Source organism: Hippichthys cyanospilos, chromosome 4 (genome assembly GCF_059441005.1).
Source record: "Hippichthys cyanospilos isolate Australia breed blue-spotted pipefish chromosome 4, RoL_Hcya_1.0, whole genome shotgun sequence".
Lineage (NCBI taxonomy): Eukaryota > Metazoa > Chordata > Actinopteri > Syngnathiformes > Syngnathidae > Hippichthys > Hippichthys cyanospilos.
This window is the reverse complement of record NC_142372.1, coordinates 22,873,658-22,898,026: the sequence shown is the minus strand read 5'-3', so window position 1 is coordinate 22,898,026 and position 24,369 is coordinate 22,873,658. Positions and strand designations below refer to the sequence as shown.

The 24,369-nt window shown below is 38.3% G+C and overlaps 1 protein-coding gene and 1 long non-coding RNA gene across 5 annotated transcripts in view; one reads left to right on the top strand and one right to left on the bottom strand.

Annotated features, from left to right (window-relative positions):
- The window catches only part of pacsin3 (protein kinase C and casein kinase substrate in neurons 3), a 29,383-nt gene extending 5,105 nt beyond the window's left edge, over positions 1-24,278 (top strand). For 3 of the 4 annotated variants that reach the window (XM_088412535.1, XM_088412534.1, XM_088412536.1), the window contains 9 exons: positions 4,933-5,033; positions 5,566-5,722; positions 7,510-7,745; positions 7,827-7,982; positions 10,012-10,187; positions 13,968-14,088; positions 17,558-17,700; positions 20,719-20,891; positions 22,903-24,278. In XM_088412535.1, coding sequence (XP_088268661.1) covers positions 4,980-5,033; positions 5,566-5,722; positions 7,510-7,745; positions 7,827-7,982; positions 10,012-10,187; positions 13,968-14,088; positions 17,558-17,700; positions 20,719-20,891; positions 22,903-23,018 — 1,332 coding nt within the window. In that variant the 5' untranslated portion in view covers positions 4,933-4,979 and the 3' untranslated portion in view covers positions 23,019-24,278. Of the gene's footprint in view, positions 1-2,389; positions 5,034-5,565; positions 5,723-7,509; positions 7,746-7,826; positions 7,983-10,011; positions 10,188-13,967; positions 14,089-17,557; positions 17,701-20,718; positions 20,892-22,902 lie in introns of those variants that run through there. The other variant, XM_088412533.1, reaches the window with a different exon arrangement.
- LOC148425053 (uncharacterized) lies at positions 13,656-24,277 on the bottom strand. The gene is made up of 3 exons (XR_015865315.1): positions 23,685-24,277; positions 15,502-15,636; positions 13,656-14,072 (listed from the first exon to the last, which is right to left on the bottom strand). It is a non-coding gene; the product is annotated as an uncharacterized LOC148425053 (long non-coding RNA).
- Positions 24,279-24,369: the final 91 nt, after the last annotated feature.

The window sequence follows — 24,369 nt, the reverse complement described above, 5'->3', positions numbered from 1 at the left end:
ACAGTTGAATTAAATTCCTGGACATAAAACCTCTCATTTAGCAGAATGCAGTTTAAAAATATATCTGGGCTTCTACAGCAGGTCAAAGCTAGTGTAGTGTTAGTGTCGTATCCAGTAGTGTCTTCATTAATGCCTTAATGTTGGCGGTTTAACATACATAAACGGTTAAGCCTAGTATAAGGGGTTTTAACATCAAACATGAATACATATGTTTAAGCTCAACCTGAAGGTTTTTCAGAATCGTTTCTAGGAAAGGTGATAGTGGCAGCAGTAAGCAAAACCTGTTTGTGAGCTGTGACACATAGCAAGATGTGGGCTGAGTTAAAGCAACTAAAGTAAAAATATGTCAAAGTGCTTCTGTTTTTAGAGTTTTGGAAGCCTGCAGGACTTAATGGGTGCCTTAGAAACCATCCCAAATGTTGCTGGAATGTAGAAAGAAAAGAAGAAAGGAAAGAAGGAAAGCTTACAAAATATGCTTGTGGAGCAGTGTTTGTACTTGTGTTGAAGTATATAGTATGGGAGTACAATAATCAGATTAATGACAGTGAGGTTACCAGTGGGGGTTTATGAGGCCCTCCCTCCTCCTGACCCACTTTGGTATAAACCGGCAATCACAGTCTATTGCTTTTTTTTTCGGGGAGAACAGCAAATCTATTTGGGTTGTTTTTTTAATTATATAAAATATATATCTGTGTCAATTGTAAGCCACAATGTTGATATTATAACAAGCATTGATATTAGTGGAAACTTCATTAAGCTTAGAAATGGACACAAGCTGGCATCGGTTTGTCTATTAGGTTCGAGAGTCCCCCCCCCCCCACACACACTTGAGTGGCAGTTATTGTAGAGGCAACTAAAGACACCAAATATTTAGGTGTGGTGTATCACTGGGCCACTCAAAAACTTTAATTTTCTAAAGGTAAAGCTAGTCCAGGTGGACTGTACTGTTTGCTTGGCAAGCATTGTCTCTTCAATTTCAGCTTCCTATCTTATGATAGGAAGCTGATTGTTCTGGTCCAAAAAATATTTTGATTTGTGACTGTCCATTTTGATGAAATCCCAGTTCCATATGAAGAACGTTATACTTTACTGCTGATATTATGCTTATCTGGTACGTTAACTTTCTGCACACATTCATGGGTGTAACTGTAGCTGGAACATTTTTTTTCTTTTTCATAGTTTATCCAATTTTAATTAGAGGCAAGCAGGAAAATGCAGGAAAATACAGAGGCACAGGCAGCCGGACTGCCAGGGACAAGTGGGTGTCGTCTTCTGGTGTGGTCATGCTAAACTCATGCACATGCACGTCTGCAATGGAGCACGTTCAACTCATCTGTGCCTCAGGGGCAATCCTGACGCTCTCGCCACACCGTTTGAATCGTGGGCCTGACTTCAGGTTCACGATTGGTTACCAGAACAAACATATTCAAGCTTGCATGCACATTCTTCTTCATCTATTTACTGAAGCCTCTCAAAGCACATAGTGTAACTTCCACAGTTGCACACATTCTGCAAAAGCACTTGAACCTATTTGCAGAAAACCACACCCTGGCATTCATTCATTCACTTAGACACACTTTAGTATGTGAACCTTTGTCACCACTGTTTCAAATTTCGTTATCCATGGCAACGAAATGTGTGAACACAACCCTTAAAATGGTGTGGACACACATTGTCTTGTCCTGCAGGATGCACATGCAGCAATTAGCAGCCCTCAGTAAAGTCAAGTTTCTCATACGCCCACATGTTCTAGCATGCTGGTGGCAGATTCCTGTGCTGTTCACATGCCTTCCATTCACCTCTGAGACTCATACGTGCACATCGTCATCTTTCAGTTCTTGTCTCAATTGGCAATGCTGTGCCCATGAGAAGTGCAACATTTTCTTCAAATCTTTGGAATGTTACTATACACTTAACGCTCACTTCTATACAACATAATTTATTGTTTCTTCATAGTGTATAAATTATATTGCCCATGCTCGATTGGCTTTTTTTTTTTTTTTTCATACATAACATATTTAGATGTTCTAAGCCCAGCTGCATGTTTTGTGTGTGTGTGTGTGTTTTCAGTTATTAAACCAATCAATTATTAAAGTTTTTCCCCCTGTTTTGAACAGACTTGGGGATAGAACTTGATTCCACTTTTAATACATTTAGATTCTTTAAATGTATACTAAAGTACAACAACATATTAATACCGGTAATCTAATGAAAACAAAGATGAACAGCATTTTGCTGTTCATTTAGATCGGAGAAATACATTTATGTTTTTAGAAATCATCAATAAATGTAACTTGGTTAAAACCAAACTTTGTATAATTTTGCAGTTTGTTTGATTCAAGTAGTTTTCTTTTTTTTTATTCAAACACACCTTTCTTGACATTCAGGGTCATTGTGCTAGCATTTGAATGACTGAACATTGGGGTTGAGCATCCTTTGAATTTGGACGGTTTCAGTTCTTCCATTTTTTCCTTTTCAGTACCAAATCATTCGGGTTGTTTAGGGAGGAAAGAAGGGAACTAAAAATAGTAATTTTTGTACAAATCATATGAACTACTCTGTAATTTAATTTCATTAATGTTTGTGAACTTTACTGTAAGTTACTCGGACTGTTTTTAATTACTCAAAGGACTATTTTTAATCAGTATCAACATTAATATCACGATCGCTTCATCAAGCAGCACATGAGAGTCAAGTTAAGAAATGGCAAAGGAAAATGGATTATCAAGAAAATAAAGAAAAACCTGACATTTTAGTACTTGGACTTGGTCCTGTGTGAAATTTGTTTTATGGAATCATCACTCTTGGCTGGGATAGGTAACAATGAGTTTCCCATTTCAGGGAACATGGAGATCATCGGCACGCAAGCTCGCTTTGTGCATGCGTGTTGACTGATCTTTGCTCGCGCGTTGGATGTCGACGGAACATGTGTCAGGCCATCTCATTTAGCCGATATAGTTCGGAGCAGCAAAAATGTATTAAGTGCCTAGCTTTGATTCAGCGGAAGTCTGTCGCCAAACGTAGACAAATTGGCTGAAGGGATGGTGACTTGAGAGAGGACAAAGATCTACGGGAGCGAGACGGGTCGTAATGTCAAGACCCAGAATTACCAAATGATATGGTGGAACAAGGCTATTGATGGCTTCGAAGGTGCAGATTTATATTTGAGGTGGGGCTGGACAGGGAGTCAACTGGAGTTGCTGTAGAGCATACGGTGGGTTGATGGGATAATTGTTGTTGTGACTTGAGGGGTCTAGCAAACAGAGCAGAGTTGCAGTAATCCAGTCAAGAAATATCAAGGCAGTGTGGAGTGGTGAAAAATGGACCGAGCCAATTGATGTTAAGATTCAAGAGATTTATTGTCGTATGTATAGTTGTACTATACAATGAAATTCTTATTCTGTTCACTTCCCCGTGCAGCAGACTACATTCCATCACTGAGCAATAAAAAAATAGCAATAAACAACAGAGACAATGGCGCTAATCATGTAGTGCAGAATATCGCAAAGAAAAAAAAAAATCAGACCCAGTGATGTTGTTTGTATGTGCTTGAAAAGTAAGTGCTGTGGAGGATGCCACCGAGATTCTTGACCCGATAGAAGAGTTAGGATTAGGGGTTCAAAACAGGAATTGTGAAATGTAATGGATAAACTATCATTTTTGGACAGAATGGACAAGTTGGTACCTGAGAGTGGAACGATAGAGCTGTGTGTCATCCTCAAACAATGAAAATGTAAATTGAATTTACGTAAGATATTAGCACAAGGTAGGCTGTAGAACAGGGGTGTCCACACTTTGTCCTTGAGTGCTCCTGTCCTGAATGTTTCCTAGGTTTCCTCTCCTGATTCAAAAGGTCAGGTTGGTTTTCAGACTTCTGCTGAACTTGCTGATGAGCTGATCATTTGAATCAGGTGTGTAGATAAAAGAAAACAGGCAGGATACCCATCCCCGAGTATCCAAGTTTGGACACCCCTGCTGTAGATGGTAAAGAGGAAGGTGCCCAAGACAGAGCCCTGGGGTATACCAGAACAAATGGGGGAGTAGTGAAATTGCATTATTTGATCTTGAACAAATAAGGTGCAACTGAACTGAAACGGAATCATTAACGGGGGTATAATGTGTGTAATGCCAATGTTATGTAGTCTGCTCAAGGCAAGTGTGAAAAATGATCATCATCATTAAAATGCTGCATTCAGAAAGAAGAAGGCAGTTAGGCTAGCGTAAGGAAGTCGATCGTGATTTAAATGAATGCTGGTCGCATTTTTGGCAGCAAAAAGTTGTGATTTTGTCTAATTTGATAATTATTGGTGATATTTATTTAGCATGCACCAATTGAAGCGGCACTCCCAATTTTGTTGTATACCTGCTATGCAATGGCAATAAAGCTATTCTATTCTATTCTATTCTATTCCATTCCATTCACAATACCTTACATCCACAAACTCCAACTTTTTCCCCATGTTATATAATACAGTCAGGACCGGGGGGCCTTGAACAGTGGTTGTTGTCATCTCAAGTTGTTGTGTCTGCGGCAGGAAGTCGTCTAGCCTTGAAAGAAGGATCTGTCCAATGACCAAACTGCAGGAAGTGGATGTATAGACAAATCAGGTCACTGTGAACTTTGTGTAGAGTTCATCATCAGATTTCCACCAGCACTACATATCTGAGAAATATATTGGATGTATAAACCTATAACCTAGTTTGTAATAATTTCCTTGTGTGTTTTTGAGCACAGAATCTTTGCCCACGTAGTCGTTTTTGCGTGATCATCATTCTAGATGAGTCCAAATACTTGTAACTTATCTCTGATTAGTCAAGCTTAGTGTCACTTTGTCAGAAAGTGACTGCATATTCTAACGTCATCTATCAAAATGTTATATTCTACTTTGTCATTTTATGTGTTAATATTCTGTTTTAATCTTTTGATGACAGTCTTGTCTCTAGCCGCCATCATTCTGTGCTGTAAGGCTGACTGCAAAATGTCTTCAAACGGAGACCTCAGTGACCTCAGCAGCTGCGATAGCTTCTGGGAGGTACAGTTGCTACAGATACTAACAGTTCAAAAAGAATTGTTTGTACAACACAGCCCATGTCCCTTTTCCTCCATAGTATAGGCCTCGGCTCATTGTGGTCCCTGCACAGTTCACTGTGGACGTTTAAATAGATGCGGTGCTAGCAAAGGCCAAAACACACGTAAATTATGCCTTACATTCGAGAGCTTTTGTCTGGAACTGTTTTGAAAGCCATGCCAGGCCTATGAATGACAGAGCATTGCTCAGATGCCTTTAAGTCTGTTTTTTTTTTCTTTTTTTTTCCTATAAACGTTTCAGGGAACCATCTTCTGAAAATGTCTCTTGTTGGACATTCTGTCAATTTTGTCATCCACAAAAACTATTACATGTGGGTCATGTCAGTCTGCATTGCATGGGAGATTAAAGCAACATGGGAGATAGACACTACCTGATACTGTCAATAATAACAATGTGAAAATCCTAAACCAATAGAAAATAAATTTGAAGTGTGATTTTATTGTTTGCTTACATGATTGCTTTGTGCCCTTTAAAGCCAGGAAATTACAAGAGGACGGTGAGACGGGTAGATGACGGCCACCGACTGTGTAATGAGCTGGTCAGCTGTTTCCAGGAGCGCGCCAAGATCGAGAAGAGCTATGCCCTTCAGCTTAGTGACTGGGCCAAGAGGTGGCGAGGTGTGGTTGAAAAAGGTTAGTTCCATCAGAACAAGAACTATCCAAATATATTTTAGGAGCCTTTAACTAGCGGTAAAGCTACTAAAGCGGTAAAGTACAGATCACATAAAACTTTATGAGCTGCTGACTATATTTTAGGTTTTTCCTTCTAGGATTAAATAAAACAGGAGAGTTATCTGATTACACAAAAGACAAAATTTCAAGGTAACCAACGCCGTGTCGTGAAATTCAGTAGTTCGCAATGCAGCATAAGGAGGATTGCTAAATACTGGCTCAGTTCTGTCAACTCGCAAGTCGACTTTGATAAGTCGAACCCCCTTTATTCAATTTGGGTGAATTTTACAAAAACGCAAGTATAAGTCTACCCCTAAGTTTAGTGGATACACAAATAATGGCTGTCCCATTATAACATGGCGTGTGTTATTAAAATCATAAAATTGTGGGACTTTTAGACATTTCTTCATCGAATATCAAATAACTGTGTTGCGGTTTGGGAGGGGGGCGGAAATGAGACAAGTGCAAGGCAACGTGTGAATGGATGCAAGTACTGAAACTAATGGTGCAATAATAAAATGATTTGAACTTTCAATGCTTTATTTTTTTTGACACAGCTGAATATGAATTTGTCTTAAGTCTTAAAAGTCATCATCACTTTCTGACACGCCAAATAGCTCTTCCCATTCAACTCTCGGTCCTCTCCTATCTCCTCATCAATGGTTCAAACATCCTGATTACTCTTCCATTAGTAGTCATCTTTGGACCCGTCCATTTTGTTTGAAATGGAGATCTTCGGAGAGGATTTGCTGATCATCTCACTTTGGATGTTTTTTACCCAAGAGAGATCAGAGTTTGAATGGTTGCCCTTCGCTGTTTCTCCCCCCACCTGCTAACATCCATGCTGGCTTGTTTAAGCGCATATCCAAGGGCTGAAGGAGATAAGCCGAGCCATTTTTTCAAATAGTCAAAGTCCACTGGAGAAATTATCCACACAGCCTTGTTTTTGACAACATAGAGGCAATAAGGCGGCGTTTGATGAAAGTGCATTTTTTGACGTTCTGTGCAAATGCTCTATAAACGGATGGATACTATATTGAATTCTGGGTATATAAAATCATTTTAAGCCTTGTAAATGCCATGATACTTTGAATTAAGCAGTAAAATGCACTATAAATACCTATTTGTAACCACTCACAATCGAACAAAGCTTTACAGTTCTGCCATTTTGAGCCGAGTGAGGCCGACCAATAGCAGACCACCATCTCCGTGAGGAGAAGCCGACCAATAGCAGAATTGTAGTGATGCATTTTAGGGATGGCAACCGACAATAAGTGTAATTACCTAAAAACGCCTGCAGCTGGATGGAGACAAAACAACAGTAATACAGCCAAGCCCCTAGGTTCATGACAGTACAAAACCTGGAAAATGTCCCAAAGAGGGGGTGAAAAAACTCTGTATTCCACGTCGCAACATGAAAATAACGTAAGTCAGGGATGTTGTACCATCAAAACTGCATAGCATTTTCAAAAATACATTTTGAACATGTGGAATCGCCATACTTACTGTGTTATCGTTTTGTATTTGTAGCTTAAAAGTGTTCATGCAATTTACTGGAATTATACCTGTACTACTCTGGTGTAGGTTAGTAATAGACGGCAGGGAAAATGAGACACTCTAAGTGAGCCCTGGAATTACTGTAAAAATCTCAAGAAGAAGGTTCTGCCACAGTATCAAATTAGTCATAATTTCTCTTCAGTCAACTTGAGCAATAGAAATGTTTGACTTTACTTCAACTTATCACTCAGGACCTCAATATGGTACACTGGAGAAGGCGTGGCACGCATTCATGCAGGCAGCCGATCGGCTCAGTGAAATGCATCAAGAGCTTCGTGACCGGCTAATGGCCGAAGACAGTGAGAAGGTGCGAAACTGGCAGAAAGAAGCTTTTCACAAGCAGATGATTGGCGGTTTCAGGGAGACGAAGGAGGCGGACGACGGCTTCCGCAAAGCTCAGAAACCCTGGGTCCGCAAATTAAAAGAGGTTTGATACGTCCATTTGTATACTCTTTTCAAAAGGACTTGAGGTAAAGGGGCAATGGCGTGCATTTGTTTTTATGTCTAGTTGGAGTCATTTAAGAAGACTTACCATCAGGCCAGGAAGGAGGAGTGGTCAGCCGTTAACCGGGAAACGCATGCTAAGGCCGACCCCTCCAAGTCTCAAGAGGAAGTCCGCAAATACTCGGCCCGCGTAGAGCGCTGCAACCAAGAGGCTGAAAAAGTATGTCGTCAACATGCACCCACACATTTGATGATTATCTGGACATCCACTCCTAGCTTTGAAATATAACTTCAGTTGCAACGCTGGATGTTTGAATGCACAACATTTGCATGTTGACTCACCTTCAAACGCATACTTTATGTGTGAAGCCCTTGCTCCAATTCGGGTGTGTCAGGCAGTCCAAAAAAGCCTACATGTGTGTTTTTTTTGTGACTTTGAAACATGACCAGACTTGCTTCCTGTGTTTTCGAATCTCCGATAGCAGAAAGCTTCAGGTCATGAAGAGGGAAATGATCAACCAAACATCGGGAAATCCTTTGACAAATTCTAGATCAGTCAGTACACAGAGATGTGCGTGGCAGCCAGGAGGTTTTTAACAAGAAACCTGCATAGTGATTCCAGGAAGATATCAATTCCAACATAAAAATTGGAATTATAGTTATATTTAATACTATTCATTGTCAAGCGTGCAGAATAACAATTCGTGTCCGGCATGACGCAATCAAACTGATGACTTTACCTCTTCCTGCATATTATTTACCAGAGGTGGGTACTTTGTCAACACCGACGGACTGTTCGACAGTCTGTCGCTGGCAGAGGGCCGTTTTACCGATGTGCTCACGAATGACGGGAATGCTAAAAAGAAAAACGCAGAGGTAAAAATGTCGGAATTGCAATATATTACTGAAATATTCAACTGACTTGCATAATTATATGCTATATTGCTGCATCTTTATAGTACAAACTGCAATCAGTCTGCAGTCGATATCACAATAGTCACTTTACAGCTAAGTTAAAAGTAATGTTTAGAATTAGTGTTAATAGATTTTTTTGCGTTATTTTGCTTTTTAAATATGTTTGACATAAAGAAATTGCCTGCCGATAAGAGCATTCTGGGATGTGTTTCCTGTGCCATGCGTTCACTCCTTCAAGTAACTATCGGGTGCAGAACAAATTTTCATTCTTTCTCTGATTGGCTCTTGGCCAGGAAATGCATACCGTTCTTTATAGTAAATTCAACCTCAGCAAATCTTTGTTTTACTTGTAGTGTATGTGACAGACAAATATTTAGACAAATTTGGATGAAAAGTTTTGAAAACCGTCTTCTATAGTTGTAGAGCAGGCAGTTATGAATGAGAACCGACATCCAGCATTTGAGTATCATTTAAAGCATGATAATGCCATCCAGTGGACATGATTGCTAATTGCACCGTTGTCCCACCTGCATTCCCTCAGATACGGGTTAATAAACATGATAGCATATTATAGCCTAGGGTTAAACCCCTTAGCTTGGTTACACTTATATTACTGTGTTGAGTTTTAATTGCAGTGCAACTGCAGAACTACAGACATGGTGTTAACTTAAGGTATAAGTACAAAAACAGAACAAATAAGTCATACAGTATGAGTGCAGTGTGTCATGAGTGCAGACAGAAATAGACCAGCAGCTGACGAATGACGGACCAGAAAAAGAAAAAATGCCATATGTCGCCCTCTAGTGATGGCGGGAGGTTGGGCAAAAATACAACGACGGACTAACTGACTAGAAGACTGATTCAACCAGCACCAACCGTCTTTAAGAACTTAAAGAAAATGAACATTTTGAAAATAATAGCTGTCTTTTTTTACAATTTTGTCTGGCTTTAAAAAAATGACGGACCGACAATGACGGAAGGGGGACGGGGCTCTGACGAATGGTGGACCAGCAAAAAATTGTAAGTTGCCCACCTCTGTCTTATACACACTACTTAACAAATAAAATTCCTCTAAATGAATAGGGTTAGTAATTGCCAAATTCTTTTACATCCGTTGTAATGGTTAAAAATTCAGTAGGCCTTTAAACGAATAGTAATTTTTCAATGCTAAAATATATTTCATTGAAAACTTCAATCAAGCACTTCGTGATGTTAAATTTTTTTTTCCCTCACTAGTAAAGCACAATCTTGACAAAGTTAAGAATGTTTCACTCAGGTCAGTATGTGCAGTGGTGAAAGTGAATGTCCCTCAGCAAAGGTCCCATGTTTTGCAGGCCAAAGAGCGTTATGAAAAGGCCTTGGAAGAGCTGAACCGCTGTAACCCTCGCTACATGGAGGACATGGAGCAGGTGTTTGACCTCACCCAGGAAGCTGAGCGCAAGAGGTTGTGCTTCTTCAAAGAGGTCCTGCTGGATATCCACACACACCTTGACCTGTCCAGCAAAGCAGGGTAGGACACAGACGCATGAAAGGAGATGTGCTGAAAAAATGATCCTTGGGTTATGTTGACCAAAGCATTTGAATTGTGAAAAACATTGCATAATACATCTCCAGTGCTCTTTTTAGTGTACTGTACGCCAATTTTTAATGTGTTTTGTTCGACACTGTGGCTGGGCCGTTTCTGTCATATTATGAATCGTGTTTTACATGTAAATCATTCCAAGTGCTTCAAAAACATCACATTAAATGTTACATTACCTTTTGAGTGAGGCCATGTTCCAAAGCAAAAGTGGCGTCGGAAGAGGGAGGCAAACAGTAGAAAAAGAAAACTTTATGATACCAACATAGCATTTCCTGCATTTCTGTTGTTGTAGTCATATTCCATCTCCGTACTCGCGGTGTTCAGGTTGGCCTCAAGCAGCCATAATAACGAGCGGTAGAATCTGATGTTGCGTTGGATTCAAGTGGGAATTTTTACATTTTACATTTTGCTTTATTTCGTTTTGTTTCTTTTATATGCTAAGTAGTTTTTGTTATGTGAAGAAAAAAACCCTGTACAGAAGCGTTTCAATGAACGCGTTTGATACGTTATGAAATAGATTTCACTTTGGTGTTTGTCGTATTTTTTTTCCACCAACACAAATAACGTCACAGATCAGTTTCGTTTACGGTTGATGAGCGCGGTCGCCGGTATCTTATGCTGGCGGGAGGCAAAGGACTACCTCTGTCTTCCTGCCACATCTGTGCCATCTGAAAGAGTATTCTCAACTGCTGGCGACATTAACACTGTCAAGAGCATGCTTGAAATAAAACAAATCTTGACATGCTGCTTTAAAAAAAAAGTTTAATGTGTGATGTCATAGATGTCAATGATGTGTGTCTCTTGAAAAAGAATACATAGAATTTGTCTATTTTAATAATTTCCTTTTCTTTTTTTTCAGTTATTGTTCATATATATATATATATATATATATATATATATATATATATATATATATATATATATATATATATATAATACAGTATGTGCCATAGATTTTTTCTCCTTTTTACGAACATTGTCTAGTATATCACAATATGTATCGCAATATGCCTTTGCTGTATCGCAATATGTTGCAATACACTTTAAAAACACAATACCCAGCGCTAAAATGCATGCAGCTGTTGATAGATTTGGTGGTTGACGTATTTTTTTCTTTTTTCTTCGGCAGTGTTTAGAAAATTGTCTGATATGCCAATATTTTGCCACTCATTTCTTCAACGCTAGAAACAAAGTGACTTTAGACCCACAGAAGGCATATTTAACTCAGCCTAGTATTTTCAAGTGATCAGTAGCAACAGCATCACCGTGTGCATTAATTTTTCACATCAAAACTGCCTCTGAAAAGTAATCCTACTGCTCTCTGGGGCAGGTAGGCGCTGCTCTCTAGCAGCTGATTAATGCTAGACATTTTGCTAAACAATGGCAACAGATGTCATACAATAAAATGTTAGCTTAATTAAGACATTTTTTTAAGTGTCCTGAATTGACAATTTTGGAATGGTAAGGTTTACTTTCAAGCGTTCACTGGCCTTCTTTTACAATGCGTGGCGGCATGTTTTACTTCTACTTATTCCCGTGCATGTTTGCCCCCCCCCCCCCCCCCCCCCCCCCCCCAAAAAAAAAAAAAAAAAACAACAACAAAAAAAAAAACATCGCGCACTGTGCTGCTGCCGCTGCTGCTGCAAAAAAAAATACCCTTGACACTCATCCATAAAGTTGGTCTCCAAACAGTGACTCTGGGTATTCCAAATATAATACTGTATACATTTGAGAATATGATTCAAATTCAGATTGCCCCTTCCTGATCAGTATTACTCTGGATATAATCACTTCATCATATTTTCAAAGACATCCAGTATTTTAATATTAGTGTTGTACAAAAACCTTTTAAAATGTTTATGTAATTGCACTTTTTAGCTATCAGCCAGTGTTAATTGTTCTTGAAAATTATACACATTTTGAACACAGCCACAATATGAGGATGAGTCTATTGCCATACTTGTTTTTTAATCTGAAAGATTTTTCTTGTGCTGCAATTAAAATCTATTTATGTGAGATTCATGACTCAAATTAAAAGAATGCAGGTATTGTATGGCTTGTTTAAGTAACCACTACATTTGTGTGCACTAAAGTTAATAGAAAACTCCTGTTGTTGTCCATTAACTATTGGTCTCACGTTCTGTTTCAACAGCCCACCATTACCATAACAACCCTGGTTAACAATGTCCAATGAGGTCTTAACACCAAACACATTCTTTTGATTAACTCAGCATAGTGGAAATTCTGCAGGAGTTGTGTGCTTGTCCTGTTAGTCAAATTAAAGTTGATTTGATGGCTTTGGTGGTTTTTGACTGTGCAAGTTGCGACAACAGTCTAATGAAAGACCCTTCTCCTCTTTTTGTGACCCTCGTTTCCTTTGAGAGCACTTTGGCTTCTGGTCACAAACTAGTTACTGAGGCTGTTCTTAAAAAAGTGGGTTAGAATGCTACCACATTGATTTGGTTGTAATATTACAATTATGAGCAGATAACTGTAATGGCAATATATCGCGATTTTGAAAGTCATGGTTACTTAAAACCGTCCAAATTTGCCAAAACCGGTAAGTTCATTTACAATTTGCAGCCTGCAGCGGGAGTCTCCTCTCAATGTGACTCATACTCTTCGGCAGTGGTGGGCAGTCAGGGCCAGCAAGGCCTTCTCTGCTGGCCTAACGTAACCTGACATCATTATCATAATAAACTATAATAATTATAACTACAATGAAAGTCAATTTCATTTCCAATGAATTTTTACAAAATATATATATATATATACATTTTTTTTAATTTATAAAAATACTCTCCATATTCTAATCATTTCGTGCCATATTATATCCATTTGGTTACACTCCTTCTAGTAATGAAGTTTTAAGTTGGTCCAAGTTCACATACAGCAGTGTTTTTCAAATAGTGGGGCGGGGGGGGGGGGCGATGCCAGGGGGCACGTGGATGACCCTAGGGAAAAGGCTTTGTTTTTGTCATGTGAAGTGTAGTTGTAGCTTCAGGCACTTGGTTAATTTTTTCTGCTTTAGACTTAGCTGTAACCTGTATAAACGTTGTAAAAATAACTAACAGTTGTTAAAAGTTGACTTATATATTCTTTTATTGTTAAAAAGGATACAGGTTTAGGTATACTTATACAATTTTTATTGATAGTGATGTTATTTATATACACTATTTTATATATATATATATATATATATATATATATATATATATATATATAATATATATAATATATATAATATATATATATATATATATAATATATATAATATATATAATATATATATATATATATATAATATATAATATATATATATATAATATATAATATATATATATAATATATATAATATATATATATATACACTTATATATATTTATATCTCTTTCCTGGAGGGGCTTGGCAAAATATTACTGAAAAGTACTGGCACACAGCAACATAATTGACAACATCTTTTTTTTTGTTCTTCTTCTTGCAATAATGGTCGTGCACACACAAGTGTTGTGCTGTTAGGTGAGTATTCATCCGACATGTTATCTTGTTAAGTGGTTTTACTTAGTCTTTTTGTTCATTGTAAAATGGGGAAAATAATTCACTTTGACCGCTTAAAGTGCACATTTGAAATACTGTAATCACTGCAAATCATCCAAATTCGCCGTACACTGTGTTAATGTGCATATTAACCTGTCACCGTTTTTACAGGTTCCGAGAGGTGTACCAGGACCTGGGTCAGACCATTCGAGCAGCTAATGAGGCGGAAGATCTTCGATGGTGGAGAAACACACATGGACCCGGCATGAGCATGAACTGGCCACAGTATGAGGTGGGCAGATAGGGAGAAAAAAACAAAAAAATCACTGTATTAATGTGCAGTCAATGAACTTGTGAAATGAAGAATTAGATAAGATAACCGTCCCAATTTCTACTCGCCAGTCAATGCTAGTTTGTGTCTTCTCTTCAGACAAACTGAATGCTAAATAGGCTTTTTGTGAAAGCCCTGTTGTGTTCCAGAGTCCTGAGTGGGTCAATGGAATGTTGCCTCGCTCACACGTTGACCCACGCAAACACAAGACTGTCTTCCTCTGACGTTCATTGGAAAGCTACTGCAAAACCGACAGCTTTTGGGCTGCTTTGGAGTATAATGGCACAAATACCCCCCCAAACTACAAGATAAAAGGGGTACAAAAAGGAAGGCTCATCCAATTAAGAATTCAATTTATTGCATTTACCTTATGAAGATACTCTTGACTATTGATATCCAACTATTGATTTCTGACCGTCCGAGAGAGCAGAGTGCACTGTATTCTTTGCATGGGTTACTTTTCACAAATGAGGGAATAATTAGACATCTCCTGTCTTGTTTTCTGTTTGCAGAAGACCAAAGCAAAACATGACAGACAATAAGACTACGTATATTGATATAATAGATATCAGATGTGGTAATGTTTACTTTTCAAGTAAAGCCTCTTTTTATAATTAGAGCTGGCACATGATTACCTTTCATATTAAAAAGCATGAACATATAATGGCATTAGTCTGCCACTGCGGCACATTTCAGGACAGTGTACCATTCAGTTGTTGTTTCTTTAAATGCTGTGACCCAGTGTTGGGCAAGTTACTTCACAACTGTAATGCATTTTTTTATTACTTATTACATTTCCTTTCAGAGTAGTTAGTTACATTATAATATTGCTATATTTAAAATAAAAGGTTAGTTACATTATAATATTGCTATATTTAAAATAAAAGGCATTACACTACTATTGCATTACTTTGATGTTACTGTCACCAACACGACTGGAAATATGGATTTGCCACTCTAATTGTAGCTCATTACGCTCATTACACATCCAGTGGAAGGTTGCCTTAAGCCTAAAAACAGTACAAATCATTTCATCTGTTGTATTGTAAACCTTAAAAGACAAGATACAGAATCTTTTTTTGTATTTGAATCTCTTTATTACTTATCTTTGCGGCATAGTGATGCATTGTTTATACTTAAGGCAAAACAGCATTCCCCACTTTCAATATTAAGATTCAAGTTCAGACGGCAAGGTTAGGAACAGACATTTCAAAAATAGATGGTTTCGGCGAGGCTAACGTTAGCAGCCAGCCTACGTCATCGTTATTGTGTTTTAACGTACTGTTTAACATGAGTTAAGCCGCTTCATTGATACCACATTGACCAGAACTATTTCTAGACTTAATAGCAATTGTCCAATGAGAATTAGCTTACCTTGTCATCATTGCTAGTTGCGACAGGGATCTCGCTGATTTGAAATGCTGATGAATCCACTGTGGAAAGCGGCAGCATATCTTCTACGTATGGCGTACTTTGCCACGACTCTCCTAACCTCTTGAGGTGTTTGCCCTGAGTGAAAGAACAATCATTTTGCCTGCTTTGTTTTATCCCCACTCTCAATCCTCTGCATGTTTTCTTTTCGCTAAGTTCACTTTACTAGGGCTCTGCCCTAAATGGTTTGTCTAATTACTGGTGCTATTTGGCGAAGTGGACAGCTCTTTAGGGTGTCGTGAACAAAGTGCACCTATAGTAACCATCATATTCTTCTTGTCTTTATCCCCGATGGCGTATGTCCATCTTGTGTACGTATTGTCCATATTCAACCTGTGGTCTGCTGCTATCGCACTCATATCTGCTGTAGTATGCACTAATAAAATAAGGTAAACATTTGGCCCGGACTTTCTGATCACGCTGTGTTTTTGGTGAATTTGGGGGTAACAAAAACGCCACTTTTAGTTTACAAATGCATTGTAATGCATTGCGTTACTCTCATTTGTACCAAGTAAAATATTACAATTTTTTTGTGTGTCTTTTTGTTACAGCAGAAAGGAATGCATTGCAGTAATTATATTACTTTTGTAATGCATTACTCCCAACACAGCTGTGACCTAGGCTGAACTACTGCTGAAGTGATTCGCTGAGTAACTTGGGAACGTAGGACAAGATCAGGACCTCTTTAGTCTTTTGCTTTATTTTGTAGTACTGTATGTATCTAGCATGTCATGTGGAAACGGTTATTTTTAATTTTGTGTGCTGTCACATTCAATGATATAATTAGGTGGGGGGGGAAAGTATTGAAGGCCACTACCCCAGGGAAACTTAAGTATTCCCCACAGATTGATGTTATGATCACTGTCATAAATAGCACAGGCAACAAAAATCACGTGTTATTCAAAACACAACCTGACAACTGAAAGCAATATTTGACAGCAATGTACAATAGGATAACACTGTGAAGATATTTTTCTTTCTGGATGTCTCATGTTTTTCCAGCTTACTGCAGCAATGTCAAATTTTCAGTGCCGGATCATTTGTCCCTGAAGGCCACTTAATTTCTTTATTTTTGTGGGGGGAAAATTCTCATGAAGCTGCCATGGCTGCATTGGCAAATTAGTGCTTGTCAACATGTTTCTGGATCTAGAGTCAGACAAAAATAAGATAGGCACACCCTATGGAAATTACTCAAGCGCAGTACTTGAATTCCTTGGTTCCTTGGTTTATTTTCCGCAGTATAAGGCACGCCTAAAAGCCGTGTTTTTTTGTAAAAGCTGATGGTGCGCCTTATAATCAGGTGCGCCTTATATATGGATTTATATTGAGATTGGGATTCATAGATGGTGAATGAACTGATAAAAGTAAGCTTTACCTGTTTCTTTTGTGTTTTTACAGTTGAACAAGTTTGCTCATATTGACTGAGTTATTATGCTATTGAGAGTTTACAGTTGTTATTTGAGTTATTATTGTTATTACTTTGAGTATTACTATATTGTGATTGAAAAGGTTTGAAAATACACCATTAATTGAGGGTGCGCCTTATAATCCGGTGCGCCTTATATATGGAAAAAGTTTTAAAATGTCATTAATTGAGGGTGCGCCTTATAATCCGCCTTATAATGTCATTTGGAACAAGCCATAATCCATCCCTAACCTATTCCAATGTTTTATTGAAGTTGTAATTTTGAATTACACTAAATATTTCTGTGAAACCTTCGTAGGTTTCGTAGGTTTGAGGTAGAACGTTTTAGAAAGAAACACTGAAGTCAGATCTGTGGTAACCCTCAATGTTTGTTTTACAGAAATTTATATTTAAAAAAATATGTAATGGCATGAATTGGACCAGCATCAAAATACACACAGACACATGAAATACAATAGCCAGGCTCTGTATACAAACATTTGGTCAAACTATTTACACAAAGAGAAAATTACTACTATGCATTCTGCAAATACTAAAATGTAAGCATGACTTAAATTTCATGTGCTCATACAGGAGTGGACTCCAGAGACAAGTCGGACCATCAGCAGGAAGGAGCGAGGTATACACTCAGAGGACAGTGTAGTTACCCTCACCAACATCGTCCCCTCGGGGGGAAATGACATTCCACCCAGTCCCATCACCCAGAATGCAATCAGGTACACAAAAATCTCCACCTTCGTATAGCAAATGATGGTTTGGACAGTGACCTTTTAAAAGTGCTGTACAATCTATTTAGCACGTTGGTTGGTAGTGTACTGGAGCATGCTGCTTCTGTTCAAGTAGGTGGCACTGGTTCAATTGCTATGTGGCGGTCCAATATCCAGCCATTCCCAATCTCAAGACTGGATTAAAAACAAAATGTCATGGCAGGAAGGGCATCTGGCCATGCTGTGGTGACCCCCTGATGAGACGAGCTAAACTCTTCACTATGCCTGATTGTGTGGGGATGTTAAAGAAAGGTCATTAAGGGTATGCAGTGCCAACAAACAAATCCAAAATCATTCATGCTCTAAATAGACTTTAGTTTGTGTGATTGAGTGTTTAGTTGGAAAAGACACCAAGTGGCAAAGCAAGATGTCCTAAGAGTTTTTAAAAATATTTTAGCCAGCGACCCTAATGCGGGTTCAGATAATTGACAAATAAATGCTACAGTATTCCATCGGTCCGTTTATCGGTCCATCCATTCATTTTCTTAGCTACTTAATCTCAGGAAAGTCATGGGCGTGCTGGAGCCTATCTCAGCTGTCATGGGGAAGATGGGTAGGCGGGGGATATCCTGAACCAGCCAATCGCAGGGCACACATAGACAAACAATCACTCACACTCTCAAACACACCTAATTGTGTTCAATTGAGATCCATTTTGAAAAATTAAAACAATTGGAATACATTTGGTTTTAATTAACTGAAAATGATATTTTGACTGCTAAGTGATTACAATTTGATTCAAAGTAAATAATGTGCTTGGTTCTAAGTAGGCTTCATTTTTTTCATTGGTTTACACTCAGCAAGGAAGTTAGCTTCTTGCCCTGGGTGCCAACCTTTTGACTTTAATATTTACTTGAGTTACTTTAGTTGATTATTATTATTATTGTTTGTAAGTATCAAGCCTTGATTATATACTGCTTGTTTAAAAACAGGGCAATAATTAGACATGTTTGACCAAACATAATGAATAATCGTGATTTCATTATTGACCAAAATAATCGTGATTATTATTTTAGCCATAATCGTGCAGCTCTACTGTAGTTTCAGCAAAACCGTTACTAAAGTCTGATAACAGCAAGGTTTTGAGAAACCGAATGCCAGTGTCAGCCTTGTCTGTTGCATTGGAATTGTTAATATTGATCCTCCCCCGAAGGAGTTAACATTGTCAGCTTAACCTTCGAGTTATTTGAAATGCGTACGTGCGCGCGAGTGCGTGTATGTGAGGGAGAAAGACTTTATTAGCCTATGTTCACCCTCCCCTTGCAGTTTGTCCTCAAACAAAAATATTTGACTGTGAACGAGTTGAACATGGCACATCCCTTCCTCAGCTAAAAACAGGCATGGTGCCACATTAAAAGCGGCGCAGCACCACATGGAGAACCGAGCGCTTATTTTCCTTTGAGGGTTTGGAGTTTGCTATATTTGGATGAAGAGAGGCAGCTAGCAGATTTCATGAGCCTTTATTACGGCAGTCTGCTACCACACAAATGCTATATTATTCTTTTACTCTTTACAAAATGTGCTCTTCCCTCTGCACTTGTCTGCTGCTTTGTCATTTCATACAGGGAAAGAAAAGATCTCATGGAAACTGTACTCTAGCTGCCTTATTTGGTCTAATTTTTAACTTGCAATCACCAAAGTGTTTAGAAATAACTTGTTTGTAAATTTAAAACACATTTAACAGACTTTTAATCATGTAAATTCGTTTGAACTAGACAAGGGCCGATAACCGTAATGGCAAACTATTGCGATTTTGAATGTCACGGTAATTTAAAACTGTCCAAATCTGACATAACCTGTTAACTGTTAGATCTTTTTTGTTTTTTTAAATTCCCTCGTGTGCATTAACGAGCAAATTGCAGCCCTACAGTGGGTGTTCTTCTCGATGTGACTCATACTCTTTAGCTACCATAGCCAATCATGTCCACTTCCTGGTTTGTCGACTTCAGTAGCATTTTTAAATTAGTTACTGAAGCTAACTACCGCGGCTAACGTGGCTAACATGGCTAACATGTTTACGCTACTTAGGACGCTAGGTAGGACGTGAGCAGTCTATCGAGATATAGCGTGGTTCAAGAAAGCCAACACTCATCGACATGAAATGACAAAATCCACATTGTGCTCTTAACACACATAGAAGTCAAATGATTGATTTGAAATTAACTACCGTCAAGTGATACTAGTTTCTTTCAAGTCAATAATTTTTTAAAAATGTGTGCATTCATAAACTGTATGTTGTCTAACGTTATTCTAACAAATGCCGTATTAAATATTTTGTTTAAAAATTGAACTCCTTATATAATTTAGAAATCATAATGTATTTACCCCAAAAAAAAAGGTGTTAAAATTATACATTTTAGAGCTGTATACAATACCGTGATACGGCGCTAACGTGATATTTTTGCTCAGGGTTATCGTACCGTCAGATTCTGATTTCTCCCGACAATGCGTTGTCTTGTGTACATGTAAAACGCAGAGGATAGTGAGAAACGCTATTTCGATTCCTTTGTATGTTAAGCACATGTGAAGAAATTGACAATAAACTTGACTTTGACTTTGACTTTGAGCTTGTACGTGACTGTGACCAGTGATTTACTGTTTTCGAGACTTTTAGTAAACAGCTGCTGGAATAGTGAATCTCCTGACCCTCCCTTCTCACGTTTGGAATGAAAATCAAAATATTGTATCGTGAAACCTCACGGAAAATCAATCTTAAAAAAAAAGTGAAGATAAAAACTTTGTTATGGAGGACATGCTGTATTTGAAATGTCATCAGACCGCACTGCATTTTTCCACTTTGCCTCGGTCAATCCCCACTGAGCTCTGGCCTGGAGATGCCGATGGCGTTTACTGAATGCTGTTGAATTTGAAAAGCTTGGTCATCTCTCCATTTAAAGCCGGGAGCTCCTTTTATAATGTGCATTTTCAAAAATGTGACTAATATTCCTTTTATCATCTCCTTTACAGGGTTGTAAAGGAGGACTCTTCTGACTGGTCAGACGAGGAGAACCCAAAGAAGTTTGCTTTGAACGGCGTCGGCGAAGCGGGGGACAAAGGAGAGCCGCAGGTGGAGGGTGTGAAAGTCCGAGCGCTCTATGATTACTTGGGCCAGGAGGCTGACGAACTCAGCTTCAAAGCAGGTATTCAGTGCTTCTAGGCACAGGCTTCACCAAACTCATTCATTTGCTCTGATCAAATGTCAAACAAATCATGAGCACCATGCAGCCTGGTTGACACACGTGCGACCAATAGTTTCAAATGATGTATTTCAAGTGAAATATTCCATTTAGGTCCCATCAACAAGCTATTATGTCTTATACATTATCCCGAGAGGATCAAAGTCAGCATTGTTGATTCTGTTGTGACAAACAGTCTTTGATGCTGTTATTTCAAATGGATCATATGTGTACAAAGCCACGCTTTGTTTTTAATTCACAATAGACATCAAAGATCCATTTCAACTTGGCTGGCAGTGAATGAGTTAAAGATGATGACAAAGCAACAGCTTGCTTTTTTCAATTGAGAATTCAAGTGAACATAACATGAACTGTGTGACGTGGCTTTGGTTAAAACATGTACCATATGTATCCTCCATTTTTCACTACATGTCGTGTCTTGTTTATATACGCATCGAGATTTTTTGGGGGGGATCAAATGAAGGAAAATGGGGCAACATTCTGCATTTTTTTTTCCTTACTGTTTGTTTTTCTTCAATTGCATGTCAAAGTAGAATGCACAATGAAAATAGGAGCCGTGATGGATACGGAATTAATTTTCCTCTGTAAAAAAAAATTGCAACTTTTTTCTTGCCACTTTTTAAAGACATTTTTTGCAACCTTGATGGAATTCTTGTGCAGATATCAATTGATTATATGGGTGCTGAACTGCATTTGCCACCCATCACCCACTATTGGGATATTAACAGCTCCTTGTGCTCATTTTATGCAGAAAAATCACACACATAAACGTAACCTTTTTGTTACCATGGTTTATCTGTTTTTGAATAAATTTTGCCCGCACTATAATTCATTATTCAAGTATCAATTTTAATACTCAAGTATCTGAGATTGAATGTCTGGACTCTTTAAAAAAAAAAAAAAAAAAAAAAAAAAAAAAAACCCCATAAAAAAAACGTCCCAGGCATTTAATGGGTTAATGAATTACTGTGCAGGCAAAATTAATTCAATAACATAATAGATAAACCATGGATAGATAATATAGATAATGTATAAACCAGTATTGATGTAAGTATCGATTTAATACTTAAGTATCTGGGATTTAATGTCCGGACTCTTTAATTTAAAAAAAAAAAAAAAAGTGAAAATACGTCACTGGCATTTAATGGGTTACTGTCCTGACATTCAATCCTAGAGACTTAAGGATCGATTTAAGTATCAATTTTAATACTTAAGTATTTGAGATTGAATGTCCGGACTCCAAAAGTCAAAAACATGAAAATACGTCCCTGGCATTTAATGGGTTAATGAATTACTGTGCAGGCAAAATTAATTCAATAACATAATAGATAAACCATGGATAGATAATATATAAACCAGTATTGATGTAAATATCGATTTAATACTTAAGTATCTGGGATTTAATGTCCGGACTCTTAAAAAAAAAACGTGAAAATATGTCACTGTCATATAATGGGTTACTGTCCTGACATTCTATCCTAGATACTTAAGGATCGATTTAAGTATCAATTTTAATACTTAAGTATTTGAGATTGATTGTCCGGACTATAAAAATCAAAAGCTTAAAAATACGTCCCTGGCATTTAATGGGTTAATGAATTACTGTGCAGGCAAAATTAATTCAATAACATAATAGAAAAACCATGGATAGATAATATAGATAATATATAAACCAGTAAGTATCGATTTAATACTTAAGTATCTGGGATTTAATGTCCGGACTCTTAAAAACAAAAAAAACAAAAAAAAAAAAACGTGAAAATCCGTCCCTGGCATTGAACCGCACCCAGTGCAAACTTTTCAAACCATTCCAAGAATGGAAGTTGTTGGGAACGCCAGTCGTCATTTTTCGTTGCTGATGCTTTTCCGAAAGGGAGCACGCGCAGGTTTATCGAGGTCTCCCTTTATTGGTGGAACGTTTTTCAGTGAAAGCGAGCGTAAACTGCCTTTGCAGGTGAGGAGTTGCTGAAACTGGGCGAGGAAGACGAGCAGGGCTGGTGTAAAGGACAACTGAGCGACGGGCGGGTTGGCCTCTATCCTGCCAACTACGTCCAGCTGGGCGCTTCCTGATGACCTGCCCTCACCGTTCATACGGCCAACGGTACAACCAGACTGAAGATGGCCCGGACCGATACTAAAACTGTCGGCGCCGTCATTGCGGCACGCGCAAACGATTCCGACATCTAAAACTCATCGCTGCGTTGTAGGGGTTTTTTTTTCTTCTTTTTTTTTCCCATCTGTATTTTTCCGTTGAGCGCAAAACGTGGAAAGAACCAAAAACAGTTTTGGTTCCAATTCCAAACCGTTGATTTATGTTCTCAGCAGTTATCGGTTTACTCCTGCATTTCATTCCAGAAATCCCTCATAGCGTACAGTACAGAGGGAGCCGCCACCGAGCCTCCGTCACACCTTTCTATATTATCGCAATATAGTCTGACATCGCGGACGTACGTAAGTCGGTCACTACTACGCACGTGAGCTTAAATGCTACGATGTTGCAAAAAGCTAACAAGGTTTCAAGCTGACGAGTGAAATTTATTGAGGAAATGCAGCTTTTACAAGAATTATTCCTCAGCGTTAAAATTCAAACGGGATATTGTAAACAACGTTATGTTTACGAGTAGAATATCAGTGTCCAACTAAAAGTGTTTCAGCTGAGGTTTAGGAGTTAAGCAAGCTGTAGATTGCTTTTATTTGGTTTTGTTACCTCCTTTGATGAGGGATGGCATCACTTACCGGCTGACGATGTTTTCAAAGGCTCCCGTCAATCCAGGAAGATGGTCAAAAAGCTTGTTTATTCCCAGGAGCAGCTTACGCCAGATGTTTGTGATAGCAATCCAATGAATCTTTTCCATTCTCTCTCCTTTAGCTTCACATTCAATTAATTCGCAGGGCGTTTATCTTGATTGTGACACTGCATTCACTTTACCTTCTAGATGCGACAGCGGCATCTAATGTTTCCGTAATTTCCTAATTTTGATTTTGAATGTGAGGATGTAGTTATTTTTTTACAATCGGTTCCGGTTTCCTTGAATTTAGCTGTATTTGGGACTCGATTTGACCTTTGCTGATTTTAAGCCTCAAAGGTTGGTGCGGCGTAAATTGTCGAGCAGAGAACATGTAGCGCATTGGTTAACTGCTTCCAGGCAAGATTTGGGGGTTTGGGGTGCAACTTTTATGTTTGATGTCATTTCGTGAGGGAACCTCTTTGCTTTAAACTAAGATATATACTAATGCTTTCGTGTATTTGCACCAATTTGAGTCCCCCCATGTTATTTCTGTACAGCGGATCAAGTTGTAAAAAGCAACAATAAAGCTCTTTCTACATGGTTTCTCCCCATGTTCGTGTCTGTTTGCGCATTGCTACATTACAGCAAAGCATTAAGGGAGCCGTAACATGAAAAGTCCGCTTTTTGGAGCT